The following is an 11,437-nucleotide window of genomic DNA, read 5'->3' on the forward strand; positions in this document are numbered from 1 at the left end:
GAACTTAAAGTAAACGTTCCATTTTTGCCTTCCAAAGAACTCGCACAAGATCTGCCCTATAACATTTTTTGTACCTTGAAATGCAGGGAAAGGTTCATGAAACAGAAAATTGTCATCCGCTAGGCCAAGAAAAACTTGTCCTCATCCAAAATGCTTTCAAAAAATTGGAGGACGCTTAAGCTTCGCCTTCAAGAGTGGGACGCGACAGCGTTCCCGTCGACCCGCCAAGGGGTATAAGACAATGCGCTACGGCACAGCAATCACTTACGATGCGCCCCGCATCGGACTTAGCGCCCACCTATCACGCGGTGAGCGTCGAGCAACGCAGCGTTCGGCGCGGCAACGAAACGTGCGCCTGAGCGAACGAAACGAACCAAAGAACTCGGTGTCTCGGAGGGGAAACGATCTACGCCAGCCAAACGTCGTGATCGGCACGGGCAGAGAGATAGATAGTAATCTAAACCGGGAGCACGGCGAAGCGTCGTCAGGGGAGAGGGAGTCCCGCGACGCGCCTGGCAGCGGTCCCAATGCGCGCGCGGCGCGCCTCCTGTCGGGGCAGCGCCGTACATTGAGAGGAGGGGGTCTTCTGTCTTTGCCGCAAGATGGCTCTGCGTGTGCGGAAAGCGCAGAAGAAATGCAGCGGAAACGCACTTCGCAACTCGTGTAATTGTGACTTCTGTACGTTACATGTTCATAATTACCGATATACACCGCAGTATAACTTTCCACGGCTCGTTTCGAAGGCAACACCGCATTCACTAGAGGCGCGTTTGCACCGCTTGGAAGCATCGAACTCGTGGCTGAGTGGTAGCGTCTCCGTCTCACACTCCGGAGACCCGGGTTCGATTCCCACCGGGCCAATCTTGGAAGTTGCTTTTTATTTATGAAGCGCCTGCCGTGATTTATCGCTCACGGTCAACGCCGCCGACGCCGACACCCGACGCCGACGACACCGGCTTTTCTGCGACACGAGCTCCTTAACGCTATCGCGTTAAAAACAATTTTTTGTTAACTGCAAGGCTTTCGTTCTCAGAAACTCGCATAGCATTTTTCCCGTAGATCTGTGGTATTGGTGGGTGCAGGACAATTCTTCCTTGAAGAAATTCTGCTTCGCTTCGGACACCTGGTCATGTCGAGGATGAATCCAGGATTGCCTCCAGTTTTTACATCCTTTTTTATGTGCAGAAGAAATTGCCTCAATACCACGCACTGCAGGAACTCACGTACCCTGGCCACCTAGCAGTGTTTGGGGTTGCGCAAAACCTTGTGTGTTGGCGTAAATCGAGTAGTTGAGTGTGTGACGAGAGCGGAATGACTACCACATAAAAGCCGATCGTATGGTAGCAACCGCATGAATACTGCAACAAATTGACACTAATTTCTACGAGGGAGATATTGGGTTCTGCTGAGGCACTCGATGGGCGTTATCGAGTGGAACCCATACTCTGACGGAATCTTCGTTAAATAATAGCGTTCTGCAATTATGAACAGCTGTCGTCGTCCGCTTTTGCCGTTTCCACATTCCATCAAATTATTACAGCTATTTTGCATGATTTTTTTCCATCCACAACTAAATGCGCAGCCGAATTCAACTCATCTTGCAATTATGCACTTTAATAAAGAGCTCCAAAAACAAGCATTGATACTAATGCAAGGCTTTAGGAGCGTTACCGCTGATTCCATTCATGTAGACAGACTGATCGAGTCGTGTACAAAGGAAAAGGCGACAGGACATGGGGAAAAACTGCATTCAAGCTTGAAGAACACCGCGATAGTTCTTGTCTTCATATGATGGATTCAAGCTACAATGGATAGTGCACTGTTCTCTTAGAGACTGGCTATCGGATGCACATATTTACATACATCTGTAGCTGAAGGTTCTAAGAACGCATTTACTGTTAGCAGTGCGTGTTTAACAACTCGTCATAAAAATGGCTACGATGCTCTGGAAGCCTTCGTTAACTGTCATACTGATTAAAATAGGTCGCACAATGCGTAGACGTTGAAAAAGATTAAATTGAATTATGGGGTTTTACGCGCCAAAACCACTTCCTGATTGTGAGGAACACCGCACTGAAGGACTTCTGCAACTTTTAACGTGTGCCTAAATCTAAGTACACTGGTGTTTTCGCACTTCGGCCCCATCGGAATGCGGCCGCCGTGACCGGGATTCGATCCCGCGACCTCCTGCTCAGCAGCTCAACACCATAGCCACTGAGCAACCACGGTGGGTCAATTCGCAAATGTGTGGGTGGTGTTACCGGCATCTCAGAAAATGGGCAAGACGGGCATAACAACAAGTGCACAAGGCAGTGTCATTAGAAAATGCAACAGCAGCAATCTAGCTCTGCTGCGTTAAATATAATGTCTACGTGTCTTCTAGAATACTAATAAGGTGAGGAGGCTTTTCCGTAATGTAGACAGAAAGCTGTCTTCAAGGTCCCCTCACCAGGTTTGGCTGTCGTAAACATACAAGCGCGGCTCGTAGATGAAGTAGTGGCCACCGCGTCTCCAAAGTATAAGCGGCTGCGTGACAGGACTTAGTGGCACTTTGCAACAGTAGGCCACGTGCCCTTTCTCTGGAAGGAGCCGAGCTTTGAGAGAACCGGTCAAGGACACGAACAAATACATCTGTGCAATGCCAACTGCTTGCAATGGCACCGACCACTGCACGGGAATTTGGTTCATCATCCTATGACGTAATGCGCACAAACAAATGTGCCGTACGACAAAAATATATGAAAATAAAAAAAGGGGGGCGGAGCTCGTCACGTTCACATGACGTAGGGCCTTTGCTCCTGTAGGGGAGAAGGCAAGCAAGGAACGCTGCTTGAGCGCTTGAGGACGCCATTGGAGGCAGAGGGGGAGAGTGTCTGTAGAAACTGACCCTCGTCTGCATATGGCACCGTTGCAAGACTGCTCGATGTCATCTATCCTCTCCCATAACGAATGCACTTGAAAAATTGTATTACAAAAACGCTCCTTTGACGGCGCCTTGGCAATTCCCAGTGTATAGATGAAATTTGCAATGGCGCCTGCCAAGAGGCCCTTCGACGGCAGGATCCTCTAGCAAGCATTTAACGTAAAGAATAAAACATGCGGTTGGCTTGTTACGCATTGCATAGCTTGTTACTCTGACCCAATGCCAACACGAAATCCAAGACAAATCCTGAAGCGTCAATTGCCTATACGAATGAATTTATTGCCCTCACAATAAATTCATTTGAAGCTTCACTGATGTAGAATATGCGTAGTATTGTCTCTATAACCACTCAATTCATCTGCATGAATTTCACGCTGACTGCATAAACTGCAACCGACATGGAAATGCTAGTAAGGTTTCGGTATGACCAATAAATGTACCGCCGTCATGATCGATTGAAATGCTGCCTCTTCTGTGGGTTGTTAGGCGTCTTGGGGGTGGTATCGATGATTAAAGACCATGCCGTACGTACCATTGTCGTCACTAGCATCGGTCCGGCAGTGCAACGCCTTCCACACATCATTTATGCATTCGTCAGCAATCCTAGGATCAGGCATAGGTATCGGCATGTGACTCTGTGCTTCCAGGTGGAGCAGAAGACATCTGAAGAATATAGTTGGGAAACAGAATTTGGAACAAGGAAACTGCTCTTTCGTTAACGAAGGTAACACCTGTAAGGAATCGTTTCACCAAAATAATCAATTGCTGGCTGGCATATGGTGAAGGACACACTAATAAACTGCGCGATTTCTTAAATCCCGACATCAAGCAAGAAATATGTGAAAGCAACAAGTGATGCTATACCCAGGGTAAGAAAATGCCAAGTTGCAAGATTAGGAGATAATTATGCACTGCCATCCATTCCGAGGCGCTCATTTTAGACTACGGGCGTGTAGCTCTACGACGTCAAGCGAATAAAATGGAAAGCGCTAGTGATACACATTATGATAGGACGGCCGCGCCATAAGCAGCGTGCTTGAACAGCGCAGGAGAGCTTGAAATTACGCTTTAGGTAAGGCAAGGTTAAGTTGGGGTTAGTTGGGCCACGTCAGCCTAACTCTCGTACAGAGGCCGCGACAGTCGGCCGAATCAGTCACCCAACACGTCCGCAAGAGCTCTGCTAGATTGCGATCGCGCTTCTTTATATTTGCGGTCTGCAACTGTTCTCGCCATTTCAAGATTACGTTCGCACACTTTGTGAACGCGGCTGTTCGTAGTTGCGCTATAATGACGTGGGCATCGCGGCGCAAAAGTGATACTTTCCGATTCGTGTGAACATGCCGTAAAAATAAAGACAGCGTTCATTTCAAAGCCGTGTGGCGTTTTTCTTCAATCTCACCTTTGTATTTCTTGAAGAACACGCAACAGTAAAAATTTCAATCCAAATGTACTCACTTGGTCACCTATTTTGTTTTCCCTTTAGAGCAAATTGTACGATTTCTGTGCTATTTCGTCAGCCTTCTGAAGTATGCTCACTCGACCGCCAAAGGAAGTGTGACGTACTGTTATGTTTCTTTATATCCTTGTGTCTCACATTTCTGAAGCCTGATCTTGCTATGACAGCGTCTTAGAAGTATCTAGAAATTAATGTTAACCGCCTGGGTTTCTCTAATGGTCACGTAAATGAAAGTATAAGTGCACTCTTGCATTTCACAATCACAGGTGAACGACCATTGCGCCTGGAACATTACCGGTGTTGTCGAGCTAAGCAGCGTAACATCCCAGACAATGGGCTACTGATACAAGTGTGCGATGCGGTGATCCAACGCAATCTCAATATATACGTATTCACCATGTTATTAACATTTTCCTCCTATGGCGGCACTTCTTTTTACCATGACCATAAACAGCCACAGCTACGCTGCTTTTAAGTTGTCCTCGAAAACACCCCCTTCGGTGTGGGAACATATGTATAGCTTTTGAAGTCTGTATTCCGGATTGTTTCTGCGGCTGACAATACTTAACGAAAATTTCACAAGTGGGAATACTCACGTAGTGCAATCGTCGGAAGTTGCTGAAGCACCCTCGCCGCCTTCCCGGCTTGTACCCGGGATTGCTTCGTCGATGCTGTTAAACGCGGGAGGCGCATGTCCACCGTTTCGTTCTTCAGTCATGGCTGATGCTGACGCTCCGGAGTACTAGCATCTTTCTGAGACTGAACGTTGCTTTATGATCGCGCGTGCGCACTTTGTGCCAAGGATGAAAGGGAACCAATAAGACGTTGGGCATCTGGGCAACTCGAATGAAACCGTAAAGTCCATCTGAAAAACACAGATGACAGAGTGCGCCACTATGTCCACGCTAAAGTGCTAATATTCGAGCACTTGAAGAGGCGTCGCAGTGACCTGTGCTGTACGGACACCGAAGCATAAAAACAAATTAAAGTAAAGCACTCGTCCATACATGAACCGTAGACACAAACATGTGTTTAATATTGGTTCTTTCATTCAGAAGATGCAAGGGTTCCCCGCGAGATGTTGGCAATGATGGCGCAGTTAGTGAACACATAGAATGAACAGAACCCGACTAATGTTTATACGAGGGTGAATCAGGAAGTCTTTCCCTCTATATTTTTGCCAAATTGCGGTTATATATATAAAGTCAACATATCCATTCCCAATGGTAAACCTTTTTTGGACCTGCCCAATCTAAATCTGCCGGTAGCTCCGCGGCACGGCGCTTCTGTCGGTTGGTGAAGATGGCGGTTGTTCTTCAAACGTCCACGGAGTACGACGAACAAAGTGTGATTCGTTGTCTATGAGGCAAAGGAGGAACGCCCATAGAAATCCACGCGGAAATGCAGCTCACGTATGTGGGAAGGTATCTCGCTTTGAGAAGTGTGAGGCGGCAGTGTTGTGAGTTCACCAAAGGGCCGTGAAGGCTTGCTTCCAAATGAGCGTTCAGGGAGGCCACGTGCGTCCCTTTCCGATTACCGAGGCGTCTGAAATGTCGTGCCGCGATGAGACAAATGTCGGAATAGTGTAAGGTAAAAAAATAGTGTAAGGTACGTACCATGCTACGTATACTTGTAGTTACCTTATGTCCTTATATTGGCTAATAAAAAATAGGGGCAAGAAGTTTCTGATTAGCCCTCGTACACACATATTCGTTACCGCACCTCGTCGTCTGAAACTAGGAGCGACTTGTCACAGGTCTGTCGAAGGGGCGTTGCAGTGAGGGTAGCATGGTCGCGTGGTGGCGATATTGTCGCGTCCTTTCCCTCGTGTTTCAGCAAATGTGCATGTTTTTCATCCAGTTTATTTTTTGTTGATTCGGTGAACAAGAGACCACCATTGAGGGTTCAGTGCATCAAGATTGTCACACACTGCTTGTCTATGGACCAAACCATCTTTCTTGTGGAAGGATGCCGGCTTTCTTCGCGCAAGGTTCCTGCCTTCTGCTCAAAGACCAACCCAGAGAAGCACCACTTTTTCTGTCCTGTTATCCTATCGGCAGTTTCTCGAATGATCGGTTAGAGGCAATGAATAACGAGCTACGACCCGGCGTGTTGAGGGGTGTCTGCGCCCTGAAAGCATATGTGCATAGCCATTTTAGGATTCTGTGAACTAAATCGGGACTACGGCATTACTCTACAGGCCTTCCACGCCCAGATAAACTGCTCAGCAACACATGTTAAACGTGTGACATGTAGTTTGTGCAAGACTTCCTTGTGAAGACGTACAAGTATGTCACTAATATACAGATGGTTGAGATGGCCCCCAAAGCTCCCGCAATAAAGCCTGCCGCAGTTTCGTGTTAATTTCTCAACGTCCGAGATAGTTATCGCAAAAGTGCATTAGACGGCAATCACAAATAGGAAGCGCTGCTACTTTCTCTCCTTTACAGCTCTTTAGCTATGCCAAATGATTGAGGAGCACTGCACGAAACTCGTAAGCCAGAGTTAGGGGGTAGAAATCCCTATGCGGCCAGAAAACTCACCCATTTAGCTAAGGGTAAAGATATCCCCTGACCTCATTCCGGGCTGATTGCGTGTGTTTGTCCGGAAGTAGGGCGTTATAGAAATCCGTGGCCATAGTTTCCAGGCGTATATTGTCCCACTGTATATTCTGTAAGGGTAAAAGCCATCCTTTAACGAGTGAGTTGGCATTTCACGACCGTTTATCGCAATTAGGAGGCCCGTGATGTGCGGTTCGTGTATTTGAAATTGAAGTTTATGTTGTTTCTTAGTGCTGCTGTTGCTGTCGTCTACACCGTGTCGGGAGGTGGTTCAGAGTGCGCATATACATCTCACGAGCCTGGTAGACAGTAAAGGCGAAGCGAGAAACTCGTTTGCGTTGCACGAGTTGCGTAAGTGTCATAGCTTGATGACTTCCACCTGTTTTTAATGCACTGCGCGTTGTTGTGCTCTGATCTCTCTTATGAATTGAATTGAAAACCACTTTCTGATTATGAGGCACACCGTATTGGAGGACTCCGGAAATTTTGACCACCTGGGGTTCTTTAACGTGCACCAAAATCTAAGCACCCGGGCGTTTTCGCATTTCGCCTCCATCGAAATGCGGCCGCCGTGGCCGGGATAATCACTCTTATGCCTGTGCGGTATAAAGCAGCAATAGGGTTGCCAGAATAAAGCAGCTGAAACTAGGCAATGTTGGTTTCTGTGCCTTTTTACCCAGTGTAGCAGAGTTTTTCTGCCAGTTCAAGGACCATTTCCGCCAAGGAGCTGGGGTTGTCAAGTGCACAGATAGTGCCTGAGGTGCAGGTGAAACATCGCGGATTCACCTAATGCGTGAAAGACCTCCTCTAGACATCCGCTCTCGACTGAAGATTTTCCTGCACGTTGGCATATTGTTGACATTTCCGTTAGCTCTGGGTGTGTAGCTATCCAAGTAACGATTGACTAAGTGACGTATGAGTGACGTCAGTGCTTTCTGTTAGCACAGGCTCGCTCCTGCTCACTTAAGTGTGTTTTGGTTTGTGTATACAGCCTTCACGCAATGCTAAAGAACAGTTTCTTGCCCAAAATGCCTCACCCGAAAAATTTTTTCGACCCAACCGTGTTCGAGGAACATAAGCGTAAGCACCCCGAGGCCGCCTGCAGTCGTCATGTGGCTCAGACACAACAAACCCGTGTCGCACTTCTGGAATGAAAATTAATAATAATTAATTAATAGATGGCCCAAGCGTGCAAGCGACGTTACTTCATTATAATAGAATATTTTCTCTGCAACAATCACCGTACAGTTCCCGCTGCACACGTGACCAGCTGGCACTACGTTGGAGCGGGCACCGTGTTCGCTCCAAAAAGTAATATGAGTTGTGGCTGCCAGAAGTTCCTTTTTCTAGTAAGAAAGGCCCTGCCATCAACTAGCTAGCCCGCCAGCGTGTTTTAAACCTGCCGTCAACTTGCATTGTGATCCACAATGCACTGCTGCAAGAATTGCGAAAATCCTGCACAAGGAGTGGTCCTTTCCCACGTGTCTGCATCACCGCATTTTTCTATGAGACAATCATTTTATCTCCATGTCATCAGAGGGACAATCATGAACGGGATTGCATAATCTTGACGTCAGAACCATGCAGAGAGGACCACATTTCTGAACGGTATATTGTACGTGTTTCAAGTTTAATGCTTCACAAATGCCGCTGCCGCAGAAAGTAACATTTGAAAATAAGTGCATGGGCTATCGCTGACAAGACAAGGAAGTTCATTCAGCAACTAGAGCTGATAGTGCATTGAAGTTCACTACACGCGGCAATTCTGCAGATTAGCCACAAGAAGTGAAGCAATGGGTACATTGAGCGAGCATTCTTCAATGCGGTCATTCGTGGAAGAATCAAACGATTGCCTTAGTAAATGCCCTTTTCGGGGATATGGCTTTGAAGTTCGCTCAGCGGAGGAGTCTGCTCGGGTCATATCGCAAGGTGCTCAAATTTGACATTGATTCATCGTAAGAAAGCTAAAACAGCAAAATACACCGGTGGCAAACGTTGTCCTCCAGTAAGCTTCGTTGTTATTGCCTGAATGACGCCTTACACCTCCTTGTCAAATGAGGGGCCTTTCCAGGAAGTGCTTGCCTTTTAGACAAAGCATACGTTCTCTGATGAATATAAAGGCAAATTAAGTTTTCCTTTTCTTTACAATTCTGTGTGTCTGAGATATGGGCGCCTTATTTACATTCATGTTTTGCCGATACATTTACGGTGTTGAAAATCTAAGCATAAGGCCTCCTAACAGCTGTAATTGCAAAGATGTAGTTGGCGCCGCGCACACGCGTACGCGTCGAGGGCCATAAAAGTGATCTTCGCTAAATTTTTTTTGTGTTAGGAAAATTTCTCGGAAGCAATCTACAATGTTGTGCCTACTCGCGGTTAATGACAACTAAAGGAAAAGAAAATTATGTCCAATCAGCACAGATTTGACCATTGTGTAAAAACAGGTGTGTACAGGGCGAAGTGTAAAACTCTACTGACTGGTGTAATGCTGACTGTTATTTTTTCGGTTCATCCGTGAGCTTGTGGCGTAATGGAAACGGGCCTACGCATTCATGAGAAGTGACGTGAAGCACGCGCCTATTCGGTAACACAGCAGCAGCCTCAATTAGCAATAAAGCCCGGGATGGTGCGCCAAAAAGCTTCAGTTTAAAAACAAAAAGACCATAATTGCATTGGCTCACCCTGAACTGTCTTTCGATGTGGTTTAGGCTTCGTGAATACCCACTTGGCCTGTGATTGGAGTTATGCTACTGCTCCTAGACATGTGAGACGCGTTTCTGTGCTTAGCCATGTCCTACGCTACCAATGAAGAACGCATGCCAGACCGCGGACACTGAAGCCAGGTTGCTATCCTTGGGAGTGATGACGCCATAATCGTAACTTATGTTTCACACTCAGCACTAGTGAAGCGAGCTGATACATAAAATGATGAAATAAGCAAACAAGCTCTGACATGTTGATCGGCTAATGCACGAAGGATCAAATCTGGGTAGTCCAACTGGTCGACGACGCCTCCAAAACCCAAGCTGAGGAAGGGAGGTTCCTGTTGGGCTAGCCTCCCGGCCCAACCTCTTCTTGACTGAAGCCAGGACCTTGAATAAAGGTTTATTTATCTCTATCACCATGATTACATTGCAGAGTGCCCGAATGATTGATTAGAAGCCTTAGTTGATAGTGCACAAGTAAGCCAGTTGAAAACGCGTCGAAACACAACACAAGTGTTCTTCGAAGATTAGAGAAGCTGTAATAGATCTCAAGGAAAAGATGAAGATGGTTGAATTGTCGGCATGGAGCTACACACAATCTCGAAGTGTTCACCAAGAGTACATGCATGGTCTCCTAGGCTCACTCCTCAGACGTTCTGCAGGGTCTACGGATGAGTTTCCTGCTATTGTGAGCTTATTAACCCATGGCAGACTAGTATCTCGTGTGTGCAGGACCTTTTGCCAGAGAGAAACAGCGTCAGCTTGTTCTCCAGCTTGGCCTTGCGTCGGCCTACCTTTGACACACCTCCTCCAATTCGATAAAGCTTTACGTGTTTGGGTATCCGCGAAAAGTGCTCCATGCTTTGATTAGTTTTTTGCGCCTCTTCGCACTCCTCATTTCCTCACTTCTGCATGCATTGTCATTGGCTCGCACAGTGAACTGTTCTACTACGTCAGTAATAAAACGCTGAGGTATGCCAATGCATTATATATGCCAAGTTCGCTTATGTAATAACAAATTAGGCGTGTTGACTGTTTGAAATACGACCAATTGACCCTAGGTACCTTCAATATCATAACATGTGGACAAGAGGGGTGTTGCTGCATTAGAGTAGACGCTACTGTGAATTGGTTATTGCCGAACAAGAATTCATAACATTCCTTTGCCAGTAGGGAAGAAGTGCATTCGAACTAAGCGCTGAATCAATAGGAGAATCTGAATTGTGTGATACTTTGCAATGGGTCGTCTTCTCTTTATTTATTAACCACTCACTAGAGGTTAGGAGACCTTGCTCTGTGCGCTTACCTAGCGCCTCGCACCGAATGTCTCCCTACAAATTGTTTAGCTGTCAACTCCCCAGCCATAGCATCCTATTTTGATTGTTACACATTGAAATTGAAGCTAAAGAGAAGGAATTGTAGCCGATCCATTATTTAGAATTACTTGTATGGACGCTGTCACGAGGCGCGTTTTGAATTGTAGATGATAAGTGACAGACTTGTCTGCACAAATACTGCCACACCACCCAATGAGGCAATGCCGTCGTCAATGTGTTTGTCAAGGCAATGCCGTCATCGAGGTGTTTCAAGGTGTTTTTATGTTCAAATAATAGTTTGGTAAGGTCATCAAGGTTGCGAATTAGTCGTCTCGCATTGCAATATGTTATCCGAAACGCCGTAATAGTACTAATAAAAGGAAAGTGTTCCAAGCGCCAGGGTAGATATGAAGTTTGTTTTCCCTTCTCTTTGTCTTGATCAATTTTTTTTTTGCCGCGATCAAGTGAACTATGCC

The 11,437-nt window shown here is 46.5% G+C and overlaps 1 protein-coding gene across 6 annotated transcripts in view; it reads right to left on the bottom strand.

Annotated features, from left to right (window-relative positions):
- Positions 1 to 7,014, bottom strand: part of LOC139046754 (uncharacterized) — a 30,552-nt gene extending 23,538 nt beyond the window's left edge. For 2 of the 6 annotated variants that reach the window (XM_070526179.1, XM_070526178.1), the window contains exons 1-3: positions 6,923 to 7,000; positions 4,976 to 5,244; positions 3,456 to 3,586 (exon numbers count right to left, since the gene is read on the bottom strand). Coding sequence is in view for 1 of the 6 variants with exons in the window: in XM_070526180.1 (XP_070382281.1) it covers positions 3,456 to 3,586; positions 4,976 to 5,097 (253 nt within the window). In the remaining 5 variants the exon portion in view is untranslated. Of the gene's footprint in view, positions 1 to 3,455; positions 3,587 to 4,975; positions 5,245 to 6,922 lie in introns of all 6 variants that reach the window. The other 4 variants (XR_011508727.1, XR_011508725.1, XR_011508726.1 and 1 more) reach the window with 4 other exon arrangements.
- Positions 7,015 to 11,437: the final 4,423 nt, after the last annotated feature.

The sequence above is a fragment of the Dermacentor albipictus genome, chromosome 9 (genome assembly GCF_038994185.2).
Source record: "Dermacentor albipictus isolate Rhodes 1998 colony chromosome 9, USDA_Dalb.pri_finalv2, whole genome shotgun sequence".
Taxonomy (NCBI): Eukaryota; Metazoa; Arthropoda; class Arachnida; order Ixodida; family Ixodidae; genus Dermacentor; species Dermacentor albipictus.